Here is an 18963-nt window from a genome sequence, read left to right on the forward strand (position 1 = left end):
TCTCATAAAGCAAATCTCATTTATCTAAGCGGAGGCTGTGGCTCAGGATTTGTGATTTGTGCTGGCCGCTAATGGTTTGCCTTTATTTATGAACAAAAGCTTCCATCATCACCTAAATGCTTGTTCCTCTAGTCCAGCATTGTGTAGAACTGGGAAAGGGGGCCACAATTCAACACTGGAGCCAAGCAAGCTGTCCAGTAATGGGTTTCACATTATATCTTCAATTAGGTTTTGCCCCATCATTTCCTAAATTCTTCTACACTATAGATACAAAAACTAAAATGGACTTCTCAGCTACTTCCAAAGCAAGGAAGCAAAAGCAATACAGCCAGTTAGGTCTACAAAATGGAGATGGAAATAATTCAAAACAACATCACTGTGAAGTTTTAAAAGGGGCTGCAAACTTAAATGCAAGCAGCTCCATTTCCCTGCCACAGTCCTGCAACTTCACCTTTTCTGTGCGCCATAGGAGTGCACAAACAAATTACTGCTGAAGGCAGGCTCTGAGGACACCTCACACGTCTGCAGAAGCACCAGAGGAGCTCACCTTGTAGGAGGAGCCCGCGCAGGGATCGCTCTCCTCGGGGCCACACGTGTCCCCCTCCTTGGCAGCGAGCATCCCGGCCAGGCAGCTGTTCTCCCTCACCGTGGACACACAGCACTGCTTCTGGGCAATCCTGCAAGGGCCAAGCCATCACATGTAACACATCCCGCAGCCTGGGCTCCCTGACACGCTGTGGAACTATCCCCATGGCACCTGGGCTGTGCCAGCCGTGCCCTGGCAGCAGCACCAGGGCAGTGCCCGTCCCCTGCGCTGGCACTGCTGAGGGACCTTGAACTTGGGGTCAGTTCTGGGCCCCTCAGGACAGGAAGGACATTGAGGGGCTGGAGCGTGTCCAGGGAAGGGGCTGGAGCACCAGGAGCAGCTGAGGGAGCTTGGAAAAGGGCTCAGCCTGGAGAAAAGGAGGCTCAGGGAGAACCTGTAGATTGGGCAATTCACAAAAAAAATGGAAAGGGATGTCTCTTATCCCAGCAGAAACCAGGCAGTGACAGACACTTGGCTGCTTTTCCAGTATCAGTGGCCAAGTGTCACTTTTATATTAATATTTTTATGCTGGGTAGCACAAGAGAGGTGAAGCTGGGAAGCGGGGGATTAAGTTGAAAAAAACCCCAAACAAATGCTCTTAGACGCTTTTTTATATGTGCAAAGTGTTTTCTGTATTTAAACACTGAAATCTCTATAGACGTTCTTCTGAAATGGGACATTTAGACAGGAGAAATTCCTGGCCTGCTGGAGTATCACTGGCCATTCTTTATTTTAGTATTTTTTACTTATCAGCAGAGCTCAGTTTCAGCTCCTCTATCACCAGAAAATGAACTGGGAACCAACAGTGACAACCACATGCTCTTGGTTTGTTCTGTTTCACAAACCTGCTCTTTGCAGAGCAGATAAGTGAATTTTGAAGAATATTCAGAACACTTCTGCTTCAGGAAAAGAGTTAGTGAGTCAAGCTCAGTGAACTGCTGCATTAAACTGGTGTGAGTCTCTAACTGAGACACGTGTCAGCAAAGAGCAGGGCCCATGCTGGGACAGCTCATGCAAATGCCACCCAGATAAGCACAGCTCTGTTGTGATAAAACTCACCAATTATAAGATAAAAACTACTATACTGGGTCAGACAAGATTTCATCTAGCCTAACATCCTATTTCTGACACAGCCAGTGGTACAAGCTCTGGGAGTATTTTTATATCAGACTATCTATTGATTATCTAAAGATTTCCTGTAACCTGCTTTAAGTTCAGTCATCAAGTTACTGCACCTGATCTCTTGTAGCCCAGTGTCCATCTTGCAGTTAGTGTGGCTGGTCACTACACAGAGATAGGCCAGGCTGGTCCTTGAATGCCCAGAGACATCAAGATACATCAAGAAGTAGCTTCAACAATAAAGTTTTTACCACTTGAACACCTCAAAATAGCATTTGGAAACAACAGGCACCTCAGTCTGCAATCTCTATGTAACAGGGAGGCTTCCTTCATCTGCATGAACTGAGGAAATGAATCCTTCATCATGGTGATGGACACTTGTAACACCCAAACGTGTCCAGAGAACTGTCCTGGCAGAACAGGAACTAACTTTTGAAATTAGTGTCTACTTTCTATCTGTTCCCATCCCTGGCAGTGCCCAAGGCCAGGCTGGACGGGGTTTGGAGCAGCCTGGGACAGTGGAAGGTGTCCCTGCCCATGGCAGGGGTGGCACTGGATGGACTTTAAGGTCCTTCCAACCCAAACCATTCTGTGATTCTGTGATTCTACTTCTTACAATCTTCAGGCAGTGAGCTGATCTGGCACGGACTCTTGGGAGCCGCAGGACTCGCAGGGTTCCAGCACAGACAGTGCCCCGGGGCTGGAGAGGGGCAGGGTCACCAGCTCTGCTCGCTGCCACATCCCCCAGCAGCAGCAACAAGTTGTTGTCCTTGCCTTCCAGGCCACATACTTGAATATTTTTTACATTAAATTTTTTCTTTGGACATAATATTTATAGGCTGGTTTAAATCTTTAAAACAGGGACACAACTGAAATTTTAGAAGTAAGACAGTTGAACCCCTGATCTCTTATTCCTTTAAATCCCAATAGACTCACAGGGACTGAAACATTTAGGATCTGGCTTTTTCATCTAAAACCAACCTCAGATGTGCAGGTGCAACTCATTAATGTACTGGATTTACACCTACTTAGGCCAAGGCTGGAATGTTTTAATCTGCCTTTACTGCACAGACAGCTGGCATGTGTCAGTTACGTCACGCCAGATCCCAGTGGGGAGGATTTCCATCTCCCACTAACTTCAGAGAGGTGCAATGATACTGAATGTGATAAAAGTCATTATGCCAAAGTTTTTCAGTGCTCTAAATGATGGGATCACTCTTCGAGAATGTGAGTCTGGAGTAAGTTTGCCTTCATCCCTCCCCAAGGCCTGCTCCAGACTGGTGGGGAGGGAAGGGGATGAAGCGCAGCTCGTGCAGTACTGGGTCCATGTTGCCCTGCACCCATCCTTGTTGTCCTGCTGTGCAGAGAGAGCCTGGCACCCTCTCACACCAGATGCTGCTGACACCAGCAGCAGCACCAGGCATGTGGTCCCCCCTCCAGCAGAACCAGGGCCCACTCACAGTGGGCAATAAACACATCCCATAAGGACATGGACAATCACTGCATTTAGCACTGCCAAGGGGAAGCCAAGCTCTGCCCTCCATTTTAACTGCAACTCCACAGATGTGCTGAAAATGGGAAACAGAAATCTGTGCTCTGCTCATGTGGGAGACAAAAAGAAACCTTAAAAAGCTTTTGTTTAGATTCGATTTTGGGCAAATGGAGGGGGAAATCCTCCTTTCTAATTTGCCACAACATATTGCCAGTCTACCAATAATTTAGGCAATGAATGACAGTTCCCTGTCTCCTGGACATCCCATGAACTTCTCAAGGGCTGCTCTTTGTGTTAACCGAAAATGTTCAGTTTTACCTTACGTACCTGCAAATATCACCATCCATGCCACTTACAGGGATTTCTGTGCACTCCCCGTTGTCTATAGCCCACTGCTGTCCAGCTCCACAGCAGCTCTCAATCAATTCCTTCGTGGAACCTGTATGAAACACACACACACATTTCTGTAGATTATTTTGTATGGAATAGATTTGGTGTAACTCTGTTTCTTAATTGAGAAGACCTTTAAAATAATGATAGCTCAGGGTGAGGTTTTCCCCTTTCTTTCCACATTTTGTCTGGTTACAAGGAAAAAAAAGAAAGAGACAACTAATACCTGGAACATCTTGATATAATTATTCACCTGGTGATGTCACTCAGGGGGGAACAGCAGAAGGAAATGAGGAATTTTAAACAGTACAAATGATATAACTTGTTTGAAGAAAATTCCATATTTGACAACTCTGAACAAACTCCCTGAAAAATCATGCTTGGCCACTTGATGCAAGTTGATTTACTAAGTCATTATGCTGCTGTAACAGTGCCCTCACTACTCAGGCTGGGTTAGCATAGAGTGTCCCAGCCCTGGAGGGTTCAGCTGGCTTAAAAATACGCTGAAAAGGGTTTGGGAGACGTAACTGACCCTGTGAAACATTGGCACTGAGATGCAGTAAGAGATGGACATGCAGAATGCTGCTCCAGCTCCCTCATTTTCCTTTGTGGATTTCCAGCGAAGATGTACATTTGCAGGCTGCAGTGAAATAGGATTTTGCTGTATCCTATACACCTACTGCACAGACTTGGGGCACTTTGTTCTCCTCTAGCCTTCAGGGAGAAACAACCCAAACCCACCTGGAGCCACTGTGCCCCCACCCCGTGCAGGTGCAGGGGGGTTAAGGACCAAAGCCATTGGTGTTCCCCCGACCCTGCCCAGTTCCAGGGCACCACGACAATCTGCACATGGCCCTCAGGCTCTGCAATGCTTTCATTTTATACAGCACATTAACAGTCTTAAAATATCCTTGAGTCCTGAAAGCTGTATTAGGTGCAAGAGTTGCTCTGTGACATTGGAGGGTTGATCTATGCAGTTAAACTGGCAGGAAATACATCCAGTACCAGATAATTACAACACATTCCTATAAAACAGTTACATAGTTTTAATTCACTCCCTCGGTGGAAACTCCATTCATTTTACCAAGTGCTGAAATACATTTGTTGCTCTTGCTGGAACACGAGAGTAGAGCAGAATTTAACTATCTATATTGCAGTAATCTACATGAATTATAATTCAAATAAAACTGAGTTACTCATTCCTCACTAAAGATTCAATATCAGATTGCTCTACTGAAGTGCCATACTATTAAACAGTCATATTTGCAAAATATATTGTCTTTTGTTGTGATCTTATGAATAATTAAACCCAGAATGAAGTTATCATAAAATAAACAAACCACTGCATTTTATCATCATCAGGAATTTAAAAAAACCTAGAATAACTCATAATAGGACTCACAGACATTAGCATGGATTTATGATATTTTAATTCTCCATTAGCAAGAACAAATGTATACAACTAAATACATGCACAGGACTGAGGACCACAGAGTTTCTCTGCTGGATAGAGATTTTCAGCTCTGTGTAACTAAAACATTCAAAGAGAGCTTTGTTTATTTGGGGCTTCCATGATCTTAGTAGATTTAGAAGCAGATTTGCATCTGCTCACAGAAAACAAAGTAATTTTGTTTGAGAACTCTGTAATCCTGCGGGTTTTTTATATACTGTGTGAATCTTTGATACTTCATAAAGTCCTTTCACAACCCACCTGCTAATAGATAATTTGCTATTTATAGATTTCTTCTCTAAGGGAAAAAAAAGGTAATTTATGTCAAGCTGCCCGACAAAACAGCAGCAGTTTCCTCACTTGTTTGCAATTCAGTAACTCACCTCCTGCAATTATCACTCTGCATCAGTCTGAAGAGATGAACTACAGGACATTTTGGCCTAATCTCAAAAATTTGTGCATTGTCTTCTAAAGACATTTAGAAGTTAATTCAAATATTTTGAAAACCATTTTTCCCTCAGAGAATTTTAACTCCTCCCTGCCTGTGCTTTCAAGTTGTCTCAGTGCCTGATCCAACCCTGAGCAGCAGTGCGATGGCCTCAGACGGACGCAGGGACACATCCAGGTTTTCCACATGATATCCACGCAGCTTTTACATGCTAAGAATTTCAGCTTCCAGCTACAAATGCTGCTATGGGTGGGTGTGTGTATTTTAAGAAGTTTAGCTGAAGCTCAAACTGAGGAAAACACAGTTAAAGGCTACTAAATTATTTCCTCCCACCGACACAGTGAACCAAAAGTTTGTTAGAGCAGCAAAGGAGACAAAGGAGGATTTTCCTCCCCTTTTTCCCTCCCAGTGTTCACAAATTATGTTTCGAGAGTGATAAATCATCAGCCAGCTCCAGAAGGTCAAGAAGGGATAGAATATCTCCGTCTCGTGCCAGAACTTTTTTGACACTGAAGTTTCCCTGATTTCAGCTTCACCTGAATTTCTACTCAGACCATTTAACAATTTTAACACCGCCAATTTCGTTACTTCCTCCCATTCTCACTTCGGGTTTGCAGCTCTGCAGAGCATTTGCATTGATTGAATAACTCCTGTTATGCAAATACCCATTCTTGGAGCCAGCACTCCTGACTGAGCTGTCAGCACAGCTTTATCCATCAGTCTGTTCCAAGTGTTTCTTTTGTCTAAGTAGAAAGACAGACAAGCCTTAAGACATCAGCACTTCCTCACTGAGCCTGGTAAAACACTGGCACAGGGTGCCCAGAGCAGCTGGGGCTGCCCCTGGATCCCTGGCAGTGCCCAAGGCCAGGCTGGACATTGGGGCTTGGAGCAGCCTGGGACAGTGGGAGGTGTCCCTGCCATGGCAGGGGGTGGGATGAGATGAACTTTAAATCCCTTTCCACACAAACTGTTCTGTGAGTCTACAATTCCTCACATGATGGGAGCAGTGAGGGCTAATCCATCACATCAACCAACCCACCCAAGCCTCCCACCCACCAGTGGACAATTATTTTCTTTTCTACTAAAATTACTCCAGGAGCCATGACATTAAGGAGTCTTAGATAGTAACTTTAACTATAGAGAGACCCAAGTAAGGCAGACATAGCACAGGGGCCTGGATAGAATCAGTTGGCTGCAGGTAGAGGTGAAGTTCAGAACTGGTATTAACCCCAAATACAATTATCCATAAGCCAGGGAAAGCCAGAGCACTGCATGAATCACCATGAGGATCAGCATGTCAGGGGCAGGGCACTGTCAGCCCCAGGCACCCACATCTCTTCAGTGCTGGCTTTAATTCCAGCTGTTAATTGCTGGGTCAGCACTAACATGTGAGAGAGTCAAAGGTCATCCTGCGAAAACTGAGCTGAGCTCTTGCTGTTGTGATGGAACATCCTGCTCCACTCCTACACCTGAGGAAAATAGTTTATCTTCCCCAAAACAATAGTATTTACACTTGGGGAGGGGGGGAGAGGGGATTAAACACCAGCAAACAACACAGGATCTTGCAAGGTAATGAGTTTGTGCACTGAGATTGATTTTGATGTGGAGACTCAGAAATGAGACACTCCATTAGGACCCATCTCCCTCTGGAGGATCTCATTGCTCACCCACACGGGCAGCTGACAGCCACGACTCCCGAGCTGAAACATCACTTTGATAAAAGCAGCTGCACAAACTGCCCGAGCCCTGAGCTGGCATAAATCAGCCACCCTAGGGAGCTGGGTGGGGGCAGCCTCACTGCCCAGCATCGCTGGGGAAGGTTCCATGAGCCCAGGTGAGGGATCAGCTCTGAGCACAGGGAACACCTCTGGGGAAGGTTCCATGAGCCCAGGTGAGGGATCAGCTCTGAGCACAGGGAACACCTCTGCCCCACAGCACCTGGGGGAATTGTGCCTTTCCAGGGAGCAAAGCAGACGGGCTGACTCCTGGGCTCCACCAGCACCTCCTCACAGCTTGCAGGGAAGCTCTTCTTTGATCAGGGGCGTAGGTTCCTTTCACCTGCTGCAACCATCCTCATCCACCAGGAATGAGTGGAGAAACAACAGAAATGGGGCAGATAGGGAGCAGTTTCTATCACTTTCCACGAGCACATACAGTCAAGGAAGGGATCAAACCAGAGTCTAAGTCAGTGCTCATGACTTGTTTCCCTTATTAAAAAACCCAAACAACAAATGCAGCTTGAAAACTTGTTTATAGATTTGCATATGTTTAAAGGAAGGGGTATCCACACCTGCAATGCACCCAGCACATACACTGAACAAGGACTGTTTGCTCACACTGGAGAAAAAAAGTTCTATTTCCTTATCAAATACCTGCCTGAGAACATAAAACCATGTATTCTGAAAAATAATGACAAAAACTTCACAGAACAACTTGGTGGAGTTCTTCAAATACTGAAAAATAACTGTTTCCAGTGGGTCTTTTTTTCTGCTCCAATCTCTTAATCATTTAAAGCTCTAATAAATAAATAACAAAGTACTGTAGCTTTAGCCCTTAATAGGTTGTCATTTTCCATCTTATCAACAGCCTGAGAAGCTTTATTAAATTCCCTCATTGAATTTCACCATTTAGGTGTGCACTGTAACATGTTCTCAGCTTGATTTATCTGGGATGGCTGGGAAGACATTTTAATGAGTAAGGTAAAGAGGAGAAGAACATTTATCTTGGCAGAGACAGGGGAGGGGAGAATGACAACACAGCCCCAAAGCCAGCTGCTTTCACTCCAAACGGAGCTATCACTTACGTCATTAGGGCTGGTTAAGCTCTCCCCAGGACCTGTTCCCAGATAAATGAGCGAGGGTTTGCTCTGTGCAGGTTCCTGCAGGCTCCTCCAAGCGCCTCAGCATTCAGGATGTGTCTGACTCTAAATCTCCCTGAAATGAGGGCAGCGCTCGAGTGTTTCCATGACCAAACCCCCAGAGAGCTCACTGCTCAGGACGGGGCTTCAACCCACGTGCAGCTCCTCAGTCTTTGAGGCTTCTCTCCTTGGAAATGATGGGAAAGCAGACTGCAGGAGAAATACAGGCTGAGCTGGGCATTCAACACACATCTCATGGATCCAATCCAGTGCCTAATCCTTCATTTCCACCACCTCTTCCATTCCTGCTGGACAGCCTGCCATGCTATCACCACAGCAGTGTCAGGGAGCTCCACCACACTTGGAGCAACCTGCCTTCATTTTAAACCTCATGCAGCAAAGCGTTTTTCTACATCCTCCGAAGGCGCCCGCGTCTCTTTGGGAATCCATCCCACCACTCATCCGGGACAAGTTCTGTTATATTGCCTTCACTCCTTGGGAAGCATCTGCTTTCTATTTCGACCTGAAAACATTCTGTTTCCTACGTTATTCTTTTTTCATAAATTCCTTATGCTGGCTTGCTTGGCAAAACACAGAGAGTCGTGTCTGCCCCAAGGCACAATGAAAAACTGGATAACCCAAGCCGAACATTCATTTTACTGTGCACCATACAATGCAGACATACATCAACATAACCTCAGCCAGGCTTGTTTGGCAGATTGTGTTCGAAGTGTGAATGAATAGCAACCTTATATTCCCTCTGGCTTTAGTTCTGGATAATCCTTGTAAGTCAAAACTTGTATTACCTGTGGCAGAGTTCAGATAATTTAGATGATGTTTGGTCTTTAACGTTTCCATGACAGCATCCTTTATTAGGTCCAGGTTGAAAGAAGGAGGGGGGGGAACAACTAAATAAATTCTTTAACCTTTTTCACCAGCAACAAACCCAAGCAATTCCTCTTCCTGCCGTTTCAGAACGTGTCTCATTTTGCTGCATCCTTCTGTCACTGAGTTTGAAGAGGAACAGTTCCTACACAATCATCCTTCTATTAGTTACAATAATAACTCAGAGCAGGCAGAATGTTTCTTGCCCTTCAGCATAGTCTTGGCTGTATTTTCCCCCTCAACCTTCCTTCCCCAGATATTGCACAGAGTATATTTATGCTGGCTATTAACTTTCAAAAGAGCTGAGGCTTTGGAAGCCTGGTTCCGATTATCCTTGTAATTCCTGTCTGAAGAATTTTATCTTGGGGGAGAGCACACTCTTTGCATGCTCTGTTTTGTGGCTAGGTAGGCTTCTTTCTTCAAAGCATTTCCACCAGCCCTGTTTAATTTTAAAGTTAAAATTCAGAGGAATAGTGTTTATCAGGGAATGTAGTCAGGGACTGCCTGCCAGAGCACTTGGGAGAATTAGGCAGGATCACTGAATGTGCTGCAACTCAAACACTTGAGTAAGCCAAGCCCTTCCAGTACGTTCTTAACTCATTACAAATTGAGCGGAGGTTGTAATGGTAACTAAATTACGAAAACAATATTCCTTCTTCTTAAAAAATATAAAAGCAAACAAACATAAAGAAGCAAATAGATCTGCGTGTAAGGCCTTCATTCAGCTTATACGCTCCCCTTACTTCTGAGTGCTTATCTACAGAATAAATTGCATTAATTCCACCACTACCCATTCAGACCCACACACTGCAGTGTTAGGGACAGCCATCTATTAAGACATGTTGCTGCTTTAAATTTAAAAGTGCTTTAAAAGTGCTGCTTTAATTTTAAAAGTGTAGCAGTGAAAAAGGTCTTTGTTTTGGACTGGGAGTGTTGACCAAGGACAAGCCAAGCTACTGTGCCATTTTAGAGTTCAACTGCCTAAAACCACGACCCACACTTTAATCACACAATCCATACAAATACCTTATTTGTTCTCATACCGATCACATGGAAATTGTACTTTTGTTTGAAGTCCTGAAGGAGGATTGCACATCTATATCTGAACCATATCTGATTTGCTGGGGCACAGATTGCTCTGTGCACACCCTGGCAGAGCTCACATGGGATAGGGAACTGCTTATGGATGCTCCTATGAAGCCAACCCAAAGGCCAAACATCTTTCAGGTTGCTGTTGTGAGCCTTTTGTAACTCTGGCAACTGAAAAGAAAATCCCCAGCACCTGCCCAGTGCTCAGTCCGCTTCCACCAGTTCAACACATGCAGCACAGGCTAAAAACACATAGCCTTAGCTGCCCTCCAGGAGAACCCACCCAGAAACTATTCACAGAAAAGTCCTGAATCAATTTGGGGGTTGAAAAAAGCCAAGATTTTCATTTTTCTCATGACCAATTCATCCGAAGTAGAAAAACTGTAAAATTCCTCAGAGGAGTGAACTGAGTGTTCATCTCTATTCGGAATATCACTGAAAACACCGGGCAGATTCACCCCCTGACTCATCCCCAGCTGCTGGTGTCAGCCTGTGTTCTCTGCTCCACTGCGCAGCGCAGCCTTCCCAGGAGTGGCACAGCACGAGCCCTGCATACCTGGAGAAGGTGAGAGCAGAGAGGAAATGACACCACAGCAGCAGCCAGTGGCCTGGACAGCCCCAGGAGCGCTCCTGACCAAGCATGTGCCCTCCAGCTCTGCTTGGACTGAGGACTGCGGACAAAAAGATTCTGCATAGCAGAGGAAGAAAACCTCTGAGTTTCATTGAGTTTCTAATTAGCGAGCAGGGATGCTTAAACAGAAGAGTTGTTGTAGAGCTCCATCTCCTTATTTGGGAACCCTCCAGGATTCCTCCCCAGTCCTTGTCAGGTTTATAATCATAAATTACACTGTTCTTTTCTTTTATGATGATGTTCTGAAGAGATCTCTCATTTCCTCAGGCTTTTCTTTATGAAGTTTTGTAATCGGGGTTGGGGGAGAATTTCAGCAGTATTGATTGTGGCCCAGGGCATTTCCTGGATTAATGACAGGCTGGAAGAGCTGACGGCCCCCAGTTCTGCCTTGATCCAGTAACCCAAGGAGGTTTAAACTCTCCAGGATACACCCAGCGCCAGAGCAGTTATTGTGAAGGAATTTCAGTGGGACACTTAAGTCAACAGCAATGAAACAAACCTCCTTTTATCCCTCACAAAAGTAGGAGGAAATACTAATTTGAATGGGCTGATAATGAGGTTTAGATTGTTCCAGGGGAATTTCGAAGCCCTAGCAGGAAGCACAGCAGGAAATCTCTCCTTTGCCATGCAGTATGCCTCAGAACCACAGACGTTTGGAAACAAGGGGGTTTAGTTCCCTAAGAAAGTAATGATTTGGGGTAGAAATTAGGAAAATTGAGTTTTTAACTTCTAAATGAAGCACCTTGTTTGATGCTGTCACTGTGGTTTCACACAACAGCTATTGGGTGACTCATTTTGCTCATTCCCACTTCAGTCTGCCTCCAGCTCGGCCAATCCATGGTGCAGCTCAGTGTAACCCCACAACACACTAAGAGAAACACTGTCACATGAACTGTTTAATTCCCTAAATCCTCCCTGTCACAAATCTACACCACTCACATCACACACAAAATTCCTGTGCTTTGTTTCAATTCTATGTTCCTGATTGAAAGTCTCGAGTCATTCACATGTTCAGCAAGATAAATGGCACTCCTGTAATACCAGCACTGTTACTGAAGTCACCTTCAAACAAGGCAACATTTGAAAATTGTTGTAAACTCTGGCAGAAGTGGCTGTTTTCACCTAAAGCTAAGGTTTGACCCCGTGCCCATGGAAGCCTACAGGCCCTGCAAGCTCCTTTACCAAAAACCAAAGCACAAAGCCCTTGAATACAGAATCACAGAATCCTTAAGGTTTCTGTGGAAAAGACCTGAGATCAAGTCCAGCCATCAACCCAGCACCACCACCACTACTAAACCAGTCCCCAAGTGCTGCATCCACACCTGTTCTGGAACACTCCCAGGCACGGCGACTCCACCACTGCCCTGGGCAGCCTGTTCCAATGTTTGACAACCCTTTCCATTATGAAATTTTTCCCTAATATCCAATCTACACCTTCCTGACACAGCTTGAGGCCATTTCCCCTTGTCCTGTCCCTGTTCCCTGGGAGCAGAGCCCGACCCCTCCTGTCAGGGAGTTGTAGAAAATGAGAAGGTTCCCCCTGAGCCTCCTCTTCTCCAGGCTGAGCAACTCCAGTTCAGCCTGGGGTTGTTTATACATAGAATAAATATGAACATATTAATATTTAGGCCAGTCCTTAGTGCAGCAGCACTGATGGAGCTCAGACATGTGCTGAAGGCCACTGCTGACCCCGGTCCTGTCTGAGGCACAGCAAGAATGGGTAGGACAGTGACTCCTGCAGGGAACAGCCAACAAGCAACAGCTGCATGTACAAAGTATGAAACCATCAGGAGAATGTTATGGAGATCAGCATTCCAGCCTGTATCTGTCTCTACAGAAACTCCTTCCTCAGCCACCTCAGCATTCCGTGCTTTTTGGGAGCTGCAGAGACAGTCCCAATCCCTCTCCCCTTCTTACGCACACACCACTGCAGCGAGCACCAGCACGGCTGCAGGGACAGAGCTGGCACCCAGGCTAGCTCAGAGTTCTCCTGCTGGTCCTGAGCAGCCAGAGGAAGACCATGTGTGCTGGGGCAGGTTCCACCACCCCACGTGCCTGAAACAGGCACAAGCTAAATCGCGGCTGGAGCTCCATCTCCCGCAGTGCACTCTGGCTCACACTTCCTACGTGGAAAACACAGGCTGCAGCCACTTTTAGAGGAATTTACATTCCCAATTGCATTTTAGTTTGGAATCAGAGATGAAGAGAGAAAAGGGATTGACTTGTGAAAAGCTCCAACTATGTGATTTAAATGTGTTTTGGAGCATTTGGGATAAGGCAGCAAATTCTAATGAAGGGTGGAGGAGTCTCTTCATCTCTCCTACAAATTCTCATTACAGTTACTTTCTGCAGGAGACACCTAAAACAGAGGAAAGTATTAAAAGAAGCAGAACTTCACATACCACTTCATCAATACTTTTCAAAAAAACCCCAGTCTTTATCATTTGTGTGTAAGTAAGTAGAGTGCACTTCTCAGTTTCTCTGTTTTCCAATATTCAGCCACACACCAGGAAAGCAATGTCCAATCCCACACAGCACTTGTGCAAATTATAACTGAATGATCAAAATATCAGGATGGTTGAATTTTGAAGTCTTTTATCCAGGTTTCTAGTTCAGGGTGCTAACAGCTCGTGATGAGAGTAAAGCCTTAGTGCTGCCCAGACTGTTGAAAATAAGATCCCTATGAGGCTTTGTGGTGATACAGCAATAAGAAAGGAACAAAGTGTCTGGATACTTAAAGGCAGACAAGTCTGGACATTGCTGGAAAAAGACAATAACTTGCTGAATCATCAGCCAGGAGAAGGGACAGAAGTGGGTGGAACACTGGGCTCTGGGTGGCTGAGAGGGTTTGGAGCACCACCAAGTTGTGCAGACTCACACACCCAAGCACAACCCTTAGCAAGGCCACAGCCCTTCACATTTTTCTCAGAGTTTTAGTTGTCAATTTAACAACTGTACTCCACTGGCTGAGTTTGCCAATAGCTTGACTGGGGCAGTGTTTGTTCATAGTCTTGGGCTACAAAATGGTGATGCAGAGTCAAGCTTTTTAATGTTCACATGTGTTTAAACTAGGTTTTTCTTTCACCCCTCCTGAGTATATATTTATATATTTTAAAAAATATTTTTATATTTTTATATTTATATATTTATATATATATATCCTGCACAGGGACCCAAATCACTAGGCAGATTTTACTTTTTCAGTGCTTTTTAATTCCTGTGTCAGTCACCTCATGAAAAACAGATTCTTTAAATAAGGTCTGAGAGCATTAAGAAGATGCATCAAAGATAAACTTACCCCCTCTTTAGATCCAGGCCAAGAAGAGAAATATCTTATAAACACTGTCATCAATCTGCAAAAATGTAGCATTTTACTTCTGAAGCTGATTTAATCAAATTTATTTTATTTACATACACAAAGGTAAATCAGCACAAAATAGGTCTTTTATAAACTATTCCATAGAAGCAGGACCTGCATACTGTTTGGCCTCTCCAGCAATTTTACAATTTTGACTTCTTGCTGCCGAGATCTATTTTGTTTTTATTTGAGTTCAGCACTTAACACCTTTCTCTGCTGCGTCTGCAACTGCACATGGATGTGAACTGGATCTTTAAAAGCAAGATACAACACTAGGGAGCACTGACAAGCAAACCAGATGGAATGCATCCTTCCTAACCAGGGGAGGTAGGGTCAGCTTTGAACCTGCTGCTTCTCCCGGTCAACAAACACCCTTGGGTAACTGTCAGCTGTTCCCCAACCACTGCAAGGCATCAGCTTTCACATGGAACAAGGGCCACACAGTGGGGAGAGCTGAGGGACTGCTCCCCTCTATGTAGAGCTGGAAATAGGGGTCACCGTCGGACTTCTTTGCCACTCTCTGTAAATCTGCAATGAGAAAGAGGAGGGGTGGAGGGGAGGTGGGGTATATATGATGATAACAGCATATCAGCACATACCTCTGCAGTGCCTGCAAACCAAAACGAAAGCCTGAAACCCTTCTCACATCAGATAGGTGAGTCCTTATGAAAATTTGAAGTAAAATCTCAACGTTTTCAACACATTAATGTTCTGGAAGGCCACTGACCCAGCCAGCACAAGCTGCAGGTATCTAAGATGCATTTTCATTTGAAGGATTTTCCAGTCCTTCCCACAGATGAGATAAAGCTTTCTGAGGTCTGACTGTCCCTGTGGCTCTGATGTTCAGCACAAGGTCATGGGAGAAGGTTTTCTGTAACAGCAGCACAGCTAAAGGTTGAAGTTGCCATGTCAGGGGCAGCTCCAAAGCTGCTGGGACAAGAGCTCCGAGCTGTGCTCCGTTCAGCAAGGGTTAGGACCACCAACAGAGTGTATTGGCAAGGCTGCTTTTAGGGAGGAGTTGTTTGTTTATAAATTCAAGTAAAATGCGCTGCAACCACATTGTAATGAAAGATTGGCTATCTGGCAAGAGACAGAAACCCTCTTGGGATCACAAGCTTTCTAGGCAATTTGTTACAGAAGCTTTCATAAAAAATATGAATATTCCGTTTTCAGTAACAGGAAAGTGCCCTCCACGTGTTCCAGGTTAGGACCTCTCCCTTTAACCTTCCTGTCTGAGGCAGATTGCAGGGGCAGTGCTGCCACATGGCCGTGCCCGGGGCCATGGGCACGGCCCCACAGTGACAAAAGCAGCAGTGACCCAGCTGCTGGGACAGACAGGAGTAACTACAGCAGCCTTACAACACCAGCCAGTGTCATCTGCGTCCAGCTGGAGTCCTGCAGCTCTTACCCTTGAAGGTTTTCTCTGTTTCCCTACTGCTTTTCCTCTCCAGAGTCCCTTAGTCTTCTCCCTTTCCTACCTGCACACATTACTCCTATTTTTACTGACCCTTTTTCCTTATCTCCCCCCAAATGCTATCTCTTTTCCCACATCTCTTCAGAAAATCACTGACAAGAAAACCGGAACCAATCCATTTCCCTCCAAGTCAGGACACAAAACAACCATCCAGCAAGGCCACCACTACTGAGGCTACATTTCTCACCCAGTCTGCCTTTATCAGCCCCAAACCTCTGTGCACATCCACTGGCTGACTCGGCAGAGGTTCTGATTTCAGTCAGGACCACTGCTCAGTGTGTTCAGAGTGCTCTCCCAAGTGCCACTAACCCTGAGCTCGTGTTCCACAGCTGCTGGGGAAGAGCAGATCCATTATCCTGCTGGCAGCACCAGCACGTGCTGTGTCTGTGCTGCACCACCCCACTGCACAACTCTGTGTGCAGCCACCTGGAGCCAAGGGGTGCAATCAAAGGAACGTGACACTGGCACTGAATCCATACAACTGGAATAGATCTCGTTCTGTGCAGCGGCTCATTGACTTCTCAATGGCTTCTAATTCCCAGCGTCGGCACACGAACTGACTGGCACCACAACCCCATGAATAACGTTTCAGGAACCTGAGAGAACATGGAAACCTGAGCTAAGAGCTCCATGAATTCCCAACAATATCAAGATGACTTACATTTACAGTACAAAGCACCGCTGCCTGGCGTAGTGTAACCATTTCTGACTGAAGGGTAATTACTTTTCCTCACCATCATCTGTTGAAGTCCTGATTAGCACAACTCCATGCACTTGATTCGTGGAGCAAAGTTATTTCATTAGGAAGTAATACGTAATACTGAACAGAGGGAAAAGAAGCCTCCTAAATAAAATTCTGCTTTCCACATCCTCATATCTCCACAAATGTTCCCATGTTATAGTTGTTTAATTACCTAGGAGTGGGAAAACTGCTTAGCCACTTCCAGCTTTCCAGGGCTTTATGTCAATTTACAATGACAGAAACAGGTTTAATGACATCAGTTGTCCCTGAGAATCGGTGATAAAAAAGGGGTTTTTTTGCAAACCTCTGTACAGTAGAGTTGGTACATAAAACCAACTGCAAATGAGGACGATACAATGGCCTTTAAACACAGAAGGTTACATTAGTTCCCAAGACTCAGCAACTGCTTTCAAACAAAACCACCCCAAAACCCAAATTGCCCAGTTCTCTGCCAGCACCATGTAGATCCAACTCAAACAGAAACACCACGGGCAGGTATGACTTTCTAAATGCTATTTCCATGGAATAGTTCCAAAACACTTCGTATGTTTAAAAAGTCAATTAAATTCGATATGTTTGCTTGACATCCAGTGATATTTGCTAAAAAGAAAGACTCAACATTTTTAGCCCTTGATGCAGTATTTTCCCAATCCAGTTTGGCGTGCAGAAATAAGTTCCAAACTGAACTTAGGAACTGTGTACCCAGCACCAGCCAGCACCAGCCCTGCTGGAGGAGTGCAAGGGATCTGACATTTTAGTAAGCTGTAATCAATAATAATTTTTTTAGTTGCTGATTACAGGTATAACTCCAGTCACACCTCCACAAATGCCCAGCCTGTCGCGATTCTTCCCCACTGCAATGCATCCACTTTTTAAGCAACAATTTTATGACCTTAAATTCTGAGGACAGACTGACCTGACACCAGTTAGAATGGCTTCAAGCTGAGGATGCTTTCCCTCCAACACGGCCATAATTTAAATCCCAGAAGTCTAACTCACAATAAACTCTCTTTATGCATATTTTGAAAATCTCCTCAATGCCGTAAGAACTGTTTTGGCTGCTAGCAAGAGGTATCGTTCCCATCTCTGAAGATACGTACAGCACAGCTCAGGTCATCTTCAAGTCAGACACATCTCAGATGACTTTCTCCTTTTTCACCTCAGATAAACAAATGGGTCCATCACACATCACCTTTACAGAATACTTTTTTTTAAGAGGAACCCAAGCCAACATGCAGTTTCTATACATTTTAAACATTTTTTTCTCTTATTAGTGGTAATCTTCACTTACCAGAGCTGGTACAATACAAACTCCCCCTTCCAACCCTTCTTCCCCCATATAAGAAAAAGGTGATATTTCATGTTTTACAGAATCATGGAATCACTTCGTTAGGAAGAGATCTTTAAGATCATCAAGTCCAACCACTACCCTAAAAACCACACTTCTCTTTGAGGAATCCGGGCTGCAGGGATGATGGCAAAAGACAAAAATGTGCTGGAGCTGATGTCCCCTGGGCTCTGACAGCAGCGGGGAGGGCCAGACTCCTGCGGCCAGCAAGGCCAAACATCCCGGTGGAGCTCCTGCTCCACGTCACTCCCTCGGTGCCGGCTGCCAGCCCTCGTGCCAAAAGCCTGGCCAGTGCCAAGCCCCATGGCTGCCAAGCCACAGGGAGGAGAGGCTGCAGGCCTGGCTGGGCAAGGAGTGCCAGCAAATTCCCTGGAGCTGCACGGCCGGCCACACCCAGGGCCTGGGATGACCCTCCAGCATGGAACGGTTCCTGCAGGCCAGGACTGCCAGCGCTGGCCCCGAGCCCCGGCCAGGGCTGCGGGGCACTCCAGGGCTCGGAGCAGCCCACACTCCTGCTCCAGCTGGGAGGGAGCCAGCAGATCAGCCTCTCCGGGCTGGAGTCATCCTCCTGCAGCCATCCCAGCTGAGGAGGAGCTCGTGCAGACTGCGTGCTTCGTTTGCCTCATTTACCAAAGCGTGTCCCACCTCCCCAAGGCCTGGCTCAGCCAGCTCCAGCTCGCAGGCAGGAGCACTCTCAGTCAGGATTTACCTCCACACACCTACAAGTTTATTTCAGCAGAGGAGGAAAAAGCAAAGAAAGAGGCCAGCCGTGTGTCCTGTTTGCCATGTGTCCTGTTTGATCACTTTCTACAGCTTAATCTGACGGTGTGGAAAACGAAAATCTGCCTTGTCTCATTGCACATGGCTTTTGAATGACTTTCCCAAGGAATACATTTGTAAATAAATTATAATTGGAGTAAATCAAAGGACCCGGGTCAAAAAAAAAAGCAACACCCTGGCGAGAAGCCAACAAAAAGTAAGAACTACACGTATGACTGTGATTCCTTCTGACTTCCTTCAAAAACGGGTATTCACCAAAAAGCCCCCACACTTTACATACTATTCTGTGTTTCTGTAAAAATATCTGAGAATTA

The 18963-nt window shown here is 45.5% G+C and overlaps 1 protein-coding gene across 5 annotated transcripts in view; it reads right to left on the bottom strand.

The window, feature by feature from the left end:
- Positions 1-18963, bottom strand: part of FBLN2 (fibulin 2) — a 95141-nt gene that overhangs the window by 28814 nt on the left and 47364 nt on the right. For all 5 annotated transcript variants that reach the window (XM_069027882.1, XM_069027884.1, XM_069027881.1 and 2 more), the window contains exons 3-4: positions 3525-3636; positions 548-677 (exon numbers count right to left, since the gene is read on the bottom strand). In XM_069027882.1, coding sequence (XP_068883983.1) covers positions 548-677; positions 3525-3636 — 242 coding nt within the window. The remainder of the gene's footprint in view (positions 1-547; positions 678-3524; positions 3637-18963) is intronic.

Source organism: Aphelocoma coerulescens, chromosome 12 (assembly GCF_041296385.1).
Source record: "Aphelocoma coerulescens isolate FSJ_1873_10779 chromosome 12, UR_Acoe_1.0, whole genome shotgun sequence".
Classification (NCBI taxonomy): domain Eukaryota; kingdom Metazoa; phylum Chordata; class Aves; order Passeriformes; family Corvidae; genus Aphelocoma; species Aphelocoma coerulescens.